Here is a 15,882-nt window from a genome sequence, read left to right on the forward strand (position 1 = left end):
ACGATGCTACTTTATAGAGATTGTTATTTTTTATAGTTGCATAGTACTCCATTATGTGACTGTACCATAGTTTGTTCAACTACTGTCCAGTGCTTGGACATCAAAGTAGTATTTTGCAGTTATAAATAATGTTCTAATGCATAACCTTATATTGTTGGAGGTGTATATTCAGGGTAAATTCCTAGAAGTGGGATTTCTAGGTCCAAAGATAAATGGATGCATTTATTTAGATACTGCTAAATTCCCTTCTATAGAAGTTGTGCCATTTTGCATTCCCATCAGCAATATATGAGGATGCCTATTTCCCCACAGTCTTCTTAAGAAAGTATATTATCAAGCTTTTGAAGTTTTGCCAATCTGATGGGTAAGAACTTATATCTCAGTGTAGATTTCTCTTATTATGAGTGAAGTTGAATGTCTTTTCATGTTTAAGGTCCATTTTATCTCTCACTTTTTTACCTAATTATCTCTTCGTGACTTTCATGGTAGGATTTTTGGTCTTTTTTTTTTCCTCTCAATTTTTAAAAGTTCTTTCTATGTTAAAGATGTTAGCCCTTTATCTGTGACATGTTTACAAGTATTTTCTTCTAGTTTATTTGCTTTTTAACTTTGCTTATGGTGTTTTTTGCCAAAAAAGAGCTTTTTGTTTGTTTTGTTTAGTCAAATTTATTACTCTTTTATTGCCTCTGAAGTTTGAATGATGGTAAAAAGTCGTTCCCTCCTAGGTTACAGAAAAGTTCTGGAATCCTTTGTGAAGGACAGTTTGGCTATGTGTATTAGAAACCCTCCGTACACTCAACAGTTCTAGTTCTAGGAAAATAGAAATCCTGAGGAACAAAATGTGAACTGTTATGTGTACAGGAACGTTGATCTCAGCATTTGTTATAATAGTGAAAAATTGGAAACAACTTAAATATCCACCAATAGGAAACTGGTTAGATTAGTGGTTCTCAATCTTATGAGACCCAGTGATTTCTTTTTATAATGTTTTTAAAGCCCCTTTTGCTATTTGGAAATGAAATGCATAGATAATATAACATATCTATGCCCATGATTTCAAAGAAATAAAAATAATGCCCTAGGACTTCCCTGGTGGCACAGTGGTTAAGAAATCCGCCTGCGAATGCAGGAGACACAGGTTCAATCCCTGGTCCGGGAAGATCTCACATGCCACGGAGCAACTAAGCCCATGCGCCACAACTACTGAGCCTGTGCTGTAAGCCCGCGAGCCACAACCACTGAAGCCCGAGCGCCTAGAGCCTGTGCTCCGCAACAAGAGAAGCCATCTCAGTGAGAAGCCCGCACACCACAATGAAGAGTAGCCCCCACTCGCCGCAACGAGATAAAGCCCGTGCACAGCAACGAAGACCCAACACAGCCAAAAATAAATAAATTAATTAATTAATTTAAAAAAATAATAATGCCCTAACTATACTATAGAAGATAAATAAAAGAGAAGTAATTTGTAATAAAGAATGTAATTTATAATAATATGTATCAATATGTTTAGACATTACAGTGGAAAACATAATGCCTTTAGTCAGATGCTTGTACCCATAAGTCAAATCACTGAGCATATTACAACTGCAGATGCACAGTGATTCACGTGTGTTGTATTGGTGACTCAAATACCACAAGCTTGAATAACTCTTAGTAAAGTTCTGAACAAAACAAGGTAAAATCTCCTCTTGACGTATGCAGTTTCCTTCCTGGAAAATTCAATACATATTAAAACTGTCAAAAACATTTTGTTTTCTTTAGTATGGAATTATGTTCCAGCTCATGTAATTATGAGCAAGTTTTCACCTACTTGAACGTCTGGTGGGACATTTGAAAGTTGTGCAGGAGACTGGCCAATTCTTTGTTGTGTAGGAATATCTTGAGTGTTGAAGGATATCTAGCACCCCTGATCCCAGCCTGCTAAGTGCCAGTAGTGCTCCCTAGTCACTGTGGCAACAAAAAAGCATCTCCTCAGATTTCCATAATGCCTTCCTAAGAGGCAGTTGAAAACCATTGGGTTCGATTAAATAGATATAATGGACTATTATTCATCCATTAAAAAGAGTGAGGAAGATCTATGTGTACCATCGTGAAAGATGTTGACAATATATTATCAAGTGAAAAAACAGACTATAAAATGTGTGGTATCCCACTTTTGTTAAAATATACACACACGTACGTAGAAGAAGGGCTGGAAATCAGAATGTTAATAGAGGATGACTTATACTTTATACTTTTTATTGTCTAAAATTTTTGAAACTATAAATTGGATTTTTACAAAATATATCTTTTTTTTTAACATCTTTATTGGAGTATAATTGCTTTACAGTGGTGTGTTAGTTTCTGCTTTATAACAAAGTGAATCAGCTATACATACACATATATCCCCATATCTCCTTCTTCTTGTGTCTCCCTCCCATCCTCCCTATCCCACCCCTCTAGGTGGTCACAAAGCACCAAGCTGATCTCCCTGTGCTAAGCAGCTGCTTCCCAGTAGCTAGCTATTTTACATTTGGTAGTGTATATATGTCCATATTACTCTCTCACTTCGTCCCACCTTACCCTTTCCCCTCCCTGTGTCCTCAAGTCCATCCTCTACGTCTGCGTCTTTATTCCTGTCCTACCCCTAGGTTCTTCAGAACCTTTTTTTTTTTTTTTTTTAGATTCTATATGTGTTAGCATACGGTATTTTTCTCTTTCTGACTTAGTTCACTCTGTATGACAGACTCTAGGTCCATCCACCTCACTACAAATAACTCACTTTCGTTTCTTTTTATGGCTGAGTAATATTCCATTGTATATATGTGCCACATCATCTTCTTTATCCATTCAACTGTCGATGGACACTTAGGTTGCTTCCATGCCCTGGCTATTGTAAACAGAGCTGCAATGAACATTGTGGTACATGACTCTTTTTGAATTATGGTTTTCTCAGAGTATATGCCCAGTAGTGGGATTGCTGGGTCGTATGGTAGTTCTATTTTTAGTTTTTTAAGGAACCTCCATAGTGTTCCCCATAGTGGCTGTATCAATTTACATTCTCACCAACAGTGCAGGAGGGTTCCCTTTTCTACACACCCTATCCAGCATTTATTGTTTGTAGATTTTTTGATGATGGCCATTCTGACTGGTGTGAGGTGATACCTCATTGTAGTTTTGATTTGCATTTCTCTAAAAAACAATTACTTCTTGACATGAGGGTTTAAAAACTCTTTAGGTCAGTCATTGGCCAATTTTTTGTTGTTATTGTTGTTGAAGAAAGTTTGAGGGAAGAAAAGCAAGCTCACATCATTAAAAGAAAAGGATGTGAGGAAGAAGGTAATTCGGTAAAAATTGACATTTAATATGAAATAATTTTTGTTCTTCCATGTCAAAATTTTAAATGGGAGAAGTGGGGTAGTTGCTGTTCCACATGTTTATTTTGAAGCTACTGCCAGAAAGATTACCTTTCTTTCCTCTGTCATTTTTTTCTCCAGGTCTTCATTTAGAAGCAAAAGAAAAGAACAATAATCACCACTTACAGGAGGGAAAGGTGCCTTGAAGAGTGTTTCTTGGACTTTAGGAAGGAAAATGCTATTGCAGAATGTGAGAAATTCTGCCCCAGGCCAAACAGATTAAATCCCTTCTCTGCCTTCAGAGCCTGTTTTCTTAGACTTCTGTTGATCACAGAGAACAGCTCTGCTAGGTTGCCCTGACTCAAGAGTGGCAGAGTTTGGGGCAGCCAGGGACACACATATCTGCATTTTTATGACTTTAGAGAGTTTGGATTGTACTCCTTGCCTTAATATTGCAGAGACAGTACTGTCCTTGGAACTGGAGGAAGGTCTGCTCTGTTCTCTGCTTACCGTGGGAGAAAGGGAGGGAGCTGTCCTGGGTTTAACTCCCAACCCAAATATAAAGTAGTACATCCCAAGACATGTTTAAAGGGTTTTTCTTTACCAACTTTTTATTATGAAAAATTTCAAACTTATAGAAAGTTGAAAGAACAGTACGGCAATTATTGCCCATTACCCAGACCCAGCAGTTATTAAACGTTTTGTCAGATTGGCTTTATCTATAACTATATATGTGTTATGTAGATATGTGACATTATTTTCCCCTGGGAAAATAAATCGTGGGCATTATGAAACTTCCAGTTAAAACTTGTGTCTGTAAATTTCTCTGCAGGGGCAATATCTACTTAAATGCTATTTAAAATACTAGATATACTGTAGGTAGGAACAAAGCTGCCCTGAAATAAAAAGGAACATCATTTTTGTTTTTTTCTTATTTGGAATGAGCTCATCTTGTCTCCATGAACTTTTCAGCACAGCTTACTACCTTGTGTAATCACTTGCAGATTTTCACCTTCTCGCATTTAAGATAATCATAAGGTGTTTTGAAGCTAGTATATTTTTCTTTTGGTTATAGGTGACCCCTCTGATAAGCCACCTTGCCGAGGCTGCTCGTCCTACCTCGTGGAGCCGTATATCAAGTGTGCTGAATGTGGGCCACCTCCTTTTTTCCTGTGCTTACAGGTAACTCTTTAAGGGGAGGCTTGCCTAGTTTTATGGATACAGTAAATTCAGAGATGACTATCAATTGCTCAGAAGGACCATACCTTATTAAGTCTATTTCTTCCAGTCAATATTCAATTACACATTTTACCAGTGAAAAATTGGGGAACAGAGCAGGATGGATGAGATAGACTGTTGAATATTCCACTTCCCTGTATCAACCTAATGCTGTTTTTACCAGTAAATTTCAAGTATTGGGACTACAGGATATAGAATTGGAGGATTATTCCTTTTGATAGCACCTATGACACTGTTTTTGGTCTTACTGAAGAGTGATGTTCGGGCAGGTGACAAACCAGGGAACAAACTATTTCGTCGATGATGGTAGCAGTAGCAATACTAATGATAAGTGCTGGGCTTCTCTGGTGGCGCAGTGGTTAAGAATCCGCCTGCCAATGCAGGGAACATGGGTTTGGGCCCTGGTTCTGGAAGATCCCACATGCCACAGAGCAACTAAGCCCGTGCGCCACAACTACTGGGCCTGCGCTCTAGAGCCCGCTAGCCACAACTGCTGAGCCCGCGTGCCACAACTACTGAAGCCCATGCACCTAGAGCCCGTGCTCCGCAACAAGAGAAGCCACCGCAATGAGAAGCCCGCACCGCAACGAAGAGTAGCCCCCGCTCACCGCAACTAGAGAAAGCCCGCGTGCAGCAACGAAGACCCAACGCAGCCAAAAATAAATTTTTAAAAAATTGTTAAAAAAAAATACTAATGATAAGTGCTTACTCTGTGCCAGGCACTATCTTGAGTACTTTGCATGAATTAACCGTTAAATCATAACTGCAACCCTAGGAAGTAACTATGATTAGTATCCCTATATCATAAAGGAAACTCAGGCAAAGAGAGGTTAAATAATTGGCTCAGGGTCCCACAGCAAATACCATATTTTATCAGATCCAAGATACTATTGACTAAAAGAAACATCCCAATTACAGAAATGTTAAAGTGTAAAAATGGCTGATGGAAGTTGTAATATACTTTTTATTATAAGATGAATCCACATTTCAGTGTTTTAAAATATGAAATAATACATGTCTTAGAATTGCTGAAATAAGCTAAGAGCCAGGATTCAAATTTAGGCAGTCTGCTTCCAGGGCTTATGCTTTTATAAAAGGAGGAGTTGTCCTAGGAAAAAGTCTTTTTTTCAGATCATTGTTTTTCTCTATGAGGGCCATTGAAAGGCTGCGATCATGAACTTAACCTTCCTGTTGTGGCTGCAGACAAGACTAAATGAATTCTTAAAAACTCATCACAAGAGTAAAATACCCACAAGCCATCTTCTATCCTTTAAGAAAGCATTTCAAAACGTAGCTTTTTGGTAACTTAATTTTCCTTTCTTTTGCAGTGTTTCACTCGAGGATTTGAGTACAAGAAACATCAAAGTGATCATACTTACGAAATAATGGTAATGATGAAGTTGTAGGAATTTCCCTTCATTTTCAACTATTATACTGGGAATTAGTCTTTTTTTTCTTCATCTGCAAATATCTCACTTTTCTTTCGCCCACTTCTGGATTAGGTAATCATTGCGCAATAAGCTTTTTAGGATTTTATGGATCTTCTAAGGCATTTAAGTCCAAAAAATCATTTTATATACTCAGATTTTTGGTTTAAATTAGAAGGAATTTAAAGGAAGTGCTTTTTGAGATTTACTAATATAAGGATCAGAGGTTTGTGGTTTTCTAAGTTCATTGATAAACATGTAGTAAATGTGTTGTCGCTGTGTTTGGCTAATGGTATTTTTATGTGGTTTGTGTGGGCAGTGGTGATATTTATATCTGGCACTCCACCTCCCCAGCCTTGGGGAAATTAGTTACCCTCGGAGAGTTAAGTTGTAAAATGGATGTAGGGTGAATAACATAGTAATATACAAAATCACTTTGAAGAGGTAGACTGACTTTTAGGCCAGAATAAGACTTGGCTGTAATTTGATGTTTGCCACCTCTAAAGAAGGAATGAGAGGCAGATGTTGGTAGTGTCCTTCCAATATCTGGCCAGAGGAACGGGCACTTTAATAAGCCAAAGTGAATATCTGGTATGCTTGACAGGTGTATATACAGTACCTTTGTCAGTTATCAGAGCCTAACTCCTAGTTCACCAAGTAGTTTTCTTACATTTGGCCTCCCTTGTTGTTTTTCTTACAGGAAGGAATGCTGGTTGGGCATCTACTTGACAGTAATTTCACATCATGGGTTAACCCATTGATACATGTGTTAGTTTTCTCTTGCTGCCATAACAACTTAACCAAAAATGAAGGAGCTTAAGACAACACAAATTTATCATCTCACAATTCTGTTGGTCAGAAGACCATTAAGCTCAGTGGTTTGCTCCAGATTCTGTAAGGCTGAAATGAAAGTGTTGACCTGTCTGGGTTTTTATCTGGAGACCCTGCGGGAGAATCCACTTCCAGTCTACTTCCATTCTCATTCAAGTTGTTGACAGAATTCACTGCCGGGAGGTTGTAGGACTGATGCTACTGTTTCCTTATTACTTGTTGGCCAGGGCTTACTCTTAGTCTCTAGAGGTTCCTGGCCCCCATTCTCAATATTCAAAGCCAGCAATGGCAGGGAGTCCTTGAGGGTTACTGATGAAATGCTTGGCGTCTCTCTGACCTCTCCTGGTTCATCTCTCCTGTGCTGAATCTCTCTGACTCTTCTGCCTCTCTCTTCTACTTTTAAGGGCTGTGTGATTATATTGGGCCCACCAGCATAATCTCCTTATTTTACAGTCAGTTGATTAGTACCTTAATCCCATTAGCATAGTCCCTTCACAGTAATATCTAGTTAGTGTTTGACTGAATAATCAGGGGACAGGAATCTTGGGGGCACTGGGGGACATCTTTGGAATTCTGTCTACCGCAGTGCTGTAGTATATCTACTTCAGTCTCTTAAAAGTTTAGAAAGGGTAACTCAGCATCTCCAAGTCTGATTATTTATGAAGTCTTATTTCAGTGAGTTTCTGGGCCTGTAATGCTGAGAGTCAGATCCTGGTCCATAATGAATGAGTCAAAGAAATGCTCCTTAGTAAGAGTTCTTCGCAGCCAGCTGTCTAGCCTTCCCCTGCCTCTTTCTAAACACCCTCAGTCTTCTAAGTAGTTTCTTCACTAATTATAAGATTTGAAATACATTTTTTAATATCAGACTTTGTTTTTTAGAGCAGTTACAGGTTCACAGCAAAACTGAGTGGAAAGTACAGAAATTTCTCTGCCCCTGCAAATGCATAACCTCCCCCATTATCAACATCCCCCACCAGAATCGTACATACGTTATCATTGATGAACCTACATTGACACCTCGTTATCACCCAAAGTCCATAGTTTACATTAGGGTTCACTCTTGGTGATATACATTCTATGGGTTTGTAGAAATATATAATGACGTGTACCCACCATTATAGTATCATACAGAGTAGTTTCATGGTCCTAAAAATCTTCTGTGTTCTGCCTGTTCATCTGTCCCTCCCCCTGGCTCTGGTAACTACTGATCTTCTTACAATCTCCATGGCTTTGCCTTGTCCAAAATGTCATATAGTTGGAATCATACAGTGTGTAGCCTTTTCAGATTGGCTTCTTTCACGAAGTAATATGTATTTACGTTTCCTCCATGTCTTTTCATGGCTTAATAGGTCATTTCTTTTTTAACACTGAATAATATTCTGTTGTCTGGATGTACCACAGTTTATTTATTCATCCACCTACTAAAGGACATCTTGGTTGCTTCCAAGTTTTGACAATTAAGAATAAAGCAGCTGTAAATATCCATGTGCAGGTTTTTCTATGGACATAAGTTTTCAACTCCTTTGGGTAAATACCAAGGAACATGGCTGCTGGATCACATGGTAAGAGTATGTTTAGTTTTGTAAGAAACTGTCAAACTGCCCAGAGTGGCTGTACCATTTTGCATTCCCACCAGCAATGAAAGAGAGTTCCTGTTGCTCCACATCCTCGTCAGCATTTGGTGTTGTCAGTGTTCTGGATTTTGGCCATTCTGATAGGTATATAGCGCGATCTTGTTGTTTTAACTTGCATTTATCTGACAACATATGATGTGGAACATCTTTTCATATGAATAATTTTTTTTCCCTTTTGTTAATTGCAAAATGAGTGAAGGGCTGGGGGAGAGTATAGTCAAAGTAGCTGTGGCTTTGAGTTCATTTCACCAGGGTTATCAGATCTTCAGAAAGTTGGCTTATTCTTCCCAAATTCACACAAGAATGCCTAGAACCAGAATACAAATTTATTCATCTGAATTGTGAAAATAATTCCTTAAAGGATAATTCAGTATAGTTTGGGTAGATTGAAGTTATCCACTGCCGGAAAGCTGACCATGAGCTCTCTTCAGCTGTTCTGGGCACCATCCCTTCTGCATAATGCTGACGGCACGAAGTTTCACTCCAAGTCCACCTAACTCTTCAGATTACATCATCCTTTTCTCACATAGTCTACACCCATACAGACACATTTCAGAATTCTGTCCTTTATTTTGTAGAGCTTTTGGAGGTTACTAATACTCTCTTTTTTCTGCTAGTCTTTATCTATTCCCAGATAAGGAAAAGAAGAATCTTTCCTTCTGTAGGAATGATGACCAAATTTTGCTTTTCTACACATGAAGCCACTAAAAACTTGATTTTTTCTCTTTTTTTCTTTTTGCATATGAAGCCTCAGTAAACTTTAAATGGTTTTCAGTACTTTTGCCATCTCACAGTGCTGTATTTTTGGAAGTTACTCATGCTGTAGTGGGTGGTGCATTAATCAAGATTTCTGAGTTCTTTGCCTATTTTTGTCTTATAATTCTTAGAACCTTGAACAAGTCAAGGCACCTCTTTCAGCCACACCCTTTATACCAGTGATTCTTAAACTTTAGTGCATAAGAATCACCTGGGAGACTCTTAAAATTATAGATTCCTAGGCCTCACTGTTAGAAATTCTGGTTCGGTAGGGCCAAGATTGGGTCCAGAAATTGAATAATATTGATTCAACTTTAAGAAAAACTGACTTATGCCCATTTATTTTGGTGTAGAAAGTCTTTCTGGTTTATCTCACAGTAAAGTTGGTGAGGACTAATTAATATTCTAAAATACACTTTTAGAAATAACAGGCTTTCCAACTATGAGTTGTCATATTTACCTGTATTTATGGTACTTTCCAGGTTGTGTGATTATTTTGAATTTAATACAGACATAGATTCTGAAATTTCTCTTTCGGATCTCGTATCCGAAATACCTCATGTGAGGCATATTCCTAGTATGTGCTCAGATAAAATGTATTGCTTATTAGTAATGTAATTTCACAGATCACAGATTTTTTTTGCCATTAACAAAAGATAGAACAATTTCTAAACGCCTGTGTGATCTGAGGATGTCTTGTGTCACTTTTTTTTTTTTAACTTATAGTAAATTTCAAGCATATACTAAAATACAGAAAATGGTGTTTCAGTTATCTGTTGCCCCCTAACAGCTGCCTCAAAACTTCATGGTTTAGGGACTTCCCTGGTGGCACAGTGGTTAAGAATCCGCCTACCAATGCAGGGGACACGGGTTCGAGCTCTGGTCCGGGAAGATCCCACATGCCGTGGAGCAACTAAGCCCGTGCGCCACAACTACCGAGCCCGTGCTCTAGAGCCCACGAGCCATAACTGCTGAGCCCACGTGCCGCAACTACTGAAGCCCGCGCATCTAGAGCCCGTGCTCCTCAACAAAGAGAAGCCACCGCAATGAGAAGCCCGCGCACCGCAAGGAAGAGTAGCCCCCGCTCACCACAACTAGAGAAACCCCGCGCGCAGCAACAAAGACCCAACACAGCCAAAGATAAATTAATTAACAAACAAACAAAAAAGCTTCGTGGTTTAAAATAACAACCATTTTATTATCTCTCACAGTTTTGTGGGTCAGGAATTCAGATTGGCACCATGAGAGTAGCTTTCATTGGTTCCACATGGTGTGCTGGGAATGGAAGTCCAAGGGGTTTTTTTCACTTTTAGCACCTCAGAATGGCTTGAATTGGTTGAACTGGAACATCTTAACTGCCTGAGGCCTTTGGTTCCTCTCCAGGTAGCCTTAGGGCCTCTCCCTCTCCATGTGGCCTCTCCACGTGGTCTTTCCAGAAAGGAGGCTAGAATTCTTATGTGGTGGTTCAGGGCTCCCAAAGGTGAGCATCCCAGGCCTTCTTAAGCAAGTCACAGGTTCAGCCCATGTTAAATGGGAAGGGACCACATGAAGATGTGAATTCTAGAAGTTCATTGGGAGCCACCATTGTAATCGCTACCACATATAGTGTAATAAATTCCCATATACCTGTCACTAGTTCTTAAAATTACCAACTCATACCCTATCTTGTTTCACCTAAACCTGTACCCCTCCAGCTTATTTTGAAACAAATCCCCTAGATATCGTATCATTTCATCTGTAAATGTCTCACTAGGTCACTCTAAAATTTTAAAGTAACTCAGGTCACTTTTCACATTTCTCCAATCATCTCAAAAAAGCTTTTTAAAAAAATCTCTGCTCTCTTCTCCACACCTGAAACAATCACTATTCTGATTTTTATCACCATAGATCAGTTTTGCATATTCTAGAACTGCATATAAATGGATTCATTCTGTATGTACTCTTGTTTCTGGTTTCTTTCATTCAGCATGTTTTTGAGATTTATTCAAGTTGTATATAATAATAGTTCATTCTTTTTTGTTACTGAGTAATATTTCATGGTATGAATATAGCACAGTTTGTTTATCCATTCTCCTGTTGATAGAGACTGGGCTTTGCCTAGTTTGGGGCTATTAAGAATAAAGCTGCTGTGAGGGACTTACCTGGTGGTCCAGTGGTTGAGATTTCGCCTTCCAATACAGGGGGTCTCGTCGGAGAGCTAAGATCCAACATGCTTCAGGGCCAAAAAACCAAAACATAAAACAGAAGCCATGTTGTACCAAATTCAATGAAGACTTTAAAAATGGTCCACATCGGGACTTCCCTGGCGGTCCAATGGTTAAGGCTTCACCCTCCAATGCAGGGGGTGTGGGTTTGATCCCCTCAGGGAGCTAAGATCCCATATGCCTCATGGCCAAAAAAAACAAAACATAAAACAGAAGCAATATTGTAACAAATTCAATAAAGACTTTAAAAATGGTCCACATCAAAAAAAAAAAAGGGACTTCCCTGGTGGTGCAGTGGTTAAGAATCCGCCTGCCAGTGCAGGGTACACGGGTTTGAGCCCTGGTCCGGGAAGATCCCACATGCCGCAGAGCAACTAAGCCTGTGCACCACAACTGCTGAGCCCGCGAGCCACAACTACTAATCCCGCATGCCACAGCTACTGAAGCCCGCGTGTCTAGAGCCTGTGCTCTGCAACAAGAGAAGCCACTGTGATGAGAATCCCACGCACTGCAACGAAGAGTAGCCCCCGCTCGCCGCAACTAGAGAAAGCCTGCGCAGCAACGAAGACCCAATGCAGCCAAAAAATAAATACATAAATAAATTAATTTTTAAAAAATACTTTAAAAAAGAATAAAGCTGCTTTGAACATTTTTGTATAAGGCTTTCTATGGACATATATTTTCGTTTTTCTTGGGTAAACACTTAGGAGTGGAATTGCTGGGTCATAAATAATTATTTAACTTTTAAGAAACTGTCATGAAGTTCCCTTAAATGGTTGTATCACTTTACACCTCAGCCAGCAGTGTATGAGAGTTCTGATTGCTCCACGTGCTTGCCAAGTTTTGTTATTGTCATTTTCTTCATCCTAGTATTCTAGTGGGTTTCATGAACGTGTAGTGGTATCATCATTTTTCTTTTACCTTTTACAGTGCTATTTGGAATTCAGATATGGTCCATACATTCCAATTGATTACCTCATATATTTATCCTGTGGGTTCTCCCTCTCCCTCCCCTCCTTCCCTCACTCCTTCTCTTGTTTCATATAGTTTGATTGTTTAAAAACCTGGGTTTATCTTATACATGTTAGTGCAGTCTAGATTTTGCTGATTAACGTGTTCCTCTGACTTCTGTGTTTCCTACAAATTAGTAGTTAACATATACTGGCTATATCAGATTCATTCATGATCATTGTTTAGATCTTTTCTTCTGGGATTGCAAAATACATAGTTATCTTTCAATTCTATCACTCCTTTTAATTTATGAGATTAAATAATTCTATAAAAAGAAATTTCATTATCTATGTGGTCACCCTGAGGTAAAGTTTGTACAGAAGGGCAGGATAAATTATTTCCATTATTTACTAGTTTTGAAAGTATGAGTTGGTTCCCTGGCATCCTCTAGATATTTAGAATGTTTAATGTGTTTTAATCCTTTGCAGTTATTTTTAATGCTCAGATGTTCCATTTTTGGTCAGTGGGAGCCTCTACAAGTTGACCTCTGAATCCTTTTGACAGGACTCTTTTAGTCTTTGAGAGTTCTTTGCTTTCCAGTGTAACAAAATGTTCCAGTCTCATCTTGTACATTTCCTACCCAAACCTGGAATTGCCTTTTTCTTCAAGGAGCCCTGGTTCCTTTAGTGGGAAATTGTATTTAGAGACCACATACTGGGTACTAGAAGTGTTAATTGCTACTGGGTTAGTCATTTTTTCTAGACCTTTTCATTGAACAGTGATAGGAATTTTTTAAATTTCTTGTACAATTTTTAAAGGTTACACATCATTTACAGTTATTACAAAATATTGGCTATGTTTCCTATGTTGTACAATACATCCTTGTAGCCTCTCTTACACCCAGTAGTTTGTACCTCCCACTCCTCCACCCCTGTATTGTGCCCCCCTCTCCCCCACCGGTAATCACTAGTTCTCTATATAGGAAATTATTGTTTTAAGACAAATACATCATGAGTTCATACTAAAACTTCCTTTTTTTTTAAATTTATTTATTAATTAATTTATATATATATTTTTTGGCCGCGTTGGGTCTTCATTGCTGCGCGTGGGCTTTCTCTAGGTACAGCGAGTGGGGGCTATTCTTCGTTGTGGTTCCCGGGCTTCTTATTGCGGTGGCTTCTCTTGTTGCGGAGCGTGGGCTCTAGGCATGCGGGCTTCAGTAGTTGTGGCACGCGGACTCAGTAGTTGTGGCTTGCGGGGTCTAGAGCGCAGGCTCAGTAGTTGTGACGCACGGACTTAGTTGCTCCGCAGCATGTGGGATCTTCCTGGACCAGGGCTTGAACCCGTGTCCCCTGCATTGGCAGGTGGATTCTTAACCACTGCGCCACCAGGGAAGTCCCCATACTAAAACTTTCAATTCAAATAACAAGACTACACGGTTTTACATAGCCTCATAGATCTTACATCTCTTTTTTTTCCCCAAGCTCCAAGTCCCACTGTGCAGTGACACCAATACAGTTACTTACTTGCTTTACCCCACAGCATATCAACATATAATAATCTCAGAATAACGGTATCAACACTACTTGAAAACAGTTTAAGATTTTTTTGGCAGTTCCTTTTACTTTTAAGGTATATTCTACTAGAAATATATAGTCAAGTTACTGTGTTTTAAAGTCACTTGGGATTGTTTCTTCCTGTGTGATTATGCCTTAAAATTAATTCATGGGTTTATTTGTTACATTGTGCTTTTGATTCTTTTGATTTTAAAATGTAATAGTTAATGTACAGTATTTATGTTTTCAAAGTCAAGTCTACAAACAAGGAATATTCAGAGAGGTCCAGCTTCTATCCTTGTCCTTTCCACCCTATTTCCTCCCTCCCTCCCCCATAGGTAACCTTGGTTTTAATATATGGTTTATTCTTGCATTTTAAATGATAGAAATATACATATTTGTATTCCTATCTTTCTTAGCTAAATGGGAACATACTATAATACTTATCTCTACCTTTTTGCTAAGTTTAAAAAACATATATTTCTGCCTGAGTTACAGTGGCATTTATGGTTGATAATATTTTTTGTAGACTCTTGTAGCTAATGGTGGAAATAGAGGTGGCGGGGTGTGGACAGCTAATAAGAATGTACTTTAGGCACCTCTCAATACCATGAGAATGACAGCCATTTGACTATAATTAGGATTACATTTGGGGTTGCCGGGTTCCATTTCTGTGTCTGTTCTTAGGCCAAACTTTTTCTTCCTTAGACCTCAGATTTTCCTGTTCTTGACCCCAGCTGGACTGCTCAAGAAGAAATGGCCCTTTTAGAAGCTGTGATGGACTGTGGCTTTGGAAATTGGTAAGAGCTTGGAAGTAAGGGTTCTCCTGCGCTAGTGGGCTCCAAAAAGAAGGTGCTGTTGAAGGTAAAAGGAAGAGCCTCAGAAAAAGGAGTTTGAGGGCCATATGTTGCTTTTCTATTGACCCGTGACTTAGAGACAAGTCCTCTTCCCCTCTGCACATTATTTTCCAAGGCCTAAATGCCTCACAGGGCTATGAGATGTTTAGTGGTCCATGATTGGACAGCTCTAAAGGGCTGCTTTGGACATATCCACACAAGGAAGGTTGGTTATTCCTTTCTGAATAGTGGGGAAGTTTAGACTTATTAGTTATTGCTCCTTTCTGATTTCTGAATTCTTCTTGGCTGTAGATGCCCTCGTCATTTAAGTGAGTCAGACTTTAGACAGCCGTGGCTTACCTGAGATTCAAGTTTGACAGACTGCCTATCCTCATTCCCTGTTTTTAGCTTGTAGATACCTGCAAGAACTGAATAACACTCATGGCTGTTGCCATGTGAGGCGACACTGCTTACTAATAATACCACCACTTTCATTTTTACCTTTTGGGAGTACTTTCACACCGATGATTTCATTTTGTGAACTAGATAGCAGAGGCATTTGTAAATATATTTTGTTCATGAAGAATCTGAAGCTTAGGGAGTTAAAATGACTTCTTATGACCACATAGTTTATTAGTGAAGGGCCCTTAACTAGCTCTTCCCTGTCCTGACTTCCTAGTGTATATAATCTATCCTGATGTTAATAGAATATACTGTGCTGCCTCCCTTACGTCCAGGGTCTTGAAGAAGGAGAGTTGAGTTCAGTTCACATTTTGCTTGTATCCATTCATTCAACATTTATTAAGTATCATAAAATACTGTTTACTATGGGAATACAAAAAAAGATAGAAAAAGTGATCATTCGCTTGCTAGTCAAGAAGCTTATAGTCTAGTAGGGGAAGCAAAATATATGTGCAGATGATTGAAGTACACAAAGCAGAGCATAGTAATGCCTTAGGAGAAAGACAAGTGAAGTACTGTGGAAGAGAGAAGCTGAGAGCAGACTTGGAGAGATTTCACCTCTACCTTTCCATCATCTGGGCCAGGAGTCAGAGGTCTTAAGTAAAAATTAAGTGGCTTTGTCACTTAGGTGCTTTGTGTTCTTAAGCAAGT

The 15,882-nt window shown here is 39.0% G+C and overlaps 1 protein-coding gene across 7 annotated transcripts in view; it reads left to right on the plus strand.

The window, feature by feature from the left end:
• TADA2A (transcriptional adaptor 2A) overlaps positions 1 to 15,882 on the plus strand; it is a 44,368-nt gene that overhangs the window by 5,564 nt on the left and 22,922 nt on the right. For 3 of the 7 annotated variants that reach the window (XM_082440069.1, XM_082440071.1, XM_082440070.1), the window contains exons 3-5: positions 4,411 to 4,517; positions 5,903 to 5,962; positions 14,642 to 14,733. In XM_082440069.1, coding sequence (XP_082296195.1) covers positions 4,411 to 4,517; positions 5,903 to 5,962; positions 14,642 to 14,733 — 259 coding nt within the window. Of the gene's footprint in view, positions 1 to 3,476; positions 3,586 to 4,410; positions 4,518 to 5,902; positions 5,963 to 14,641; positions 14,734 to 15,882 lie in introns of all 7 variants that reach the window. The other 4 variants (XM_082440072.1, XM_082440073.1, XM_082440074.1 and 1 more) reach the window with 4 other exon arrangements.

This window comes from Balaenoptera physalus (genome assembly GCF_965194825.1).
Source record: "Balaenoptera physalus genome assembly, chromosome: 20".
NCBI classification, from domain to species: domain Eukaryota; kingdom Metazoa; phylum Chordata; class Mammalia; order Artiodactyla; family Balaenopteridae; genus Balaenoptera; species Balaenoptera physalus.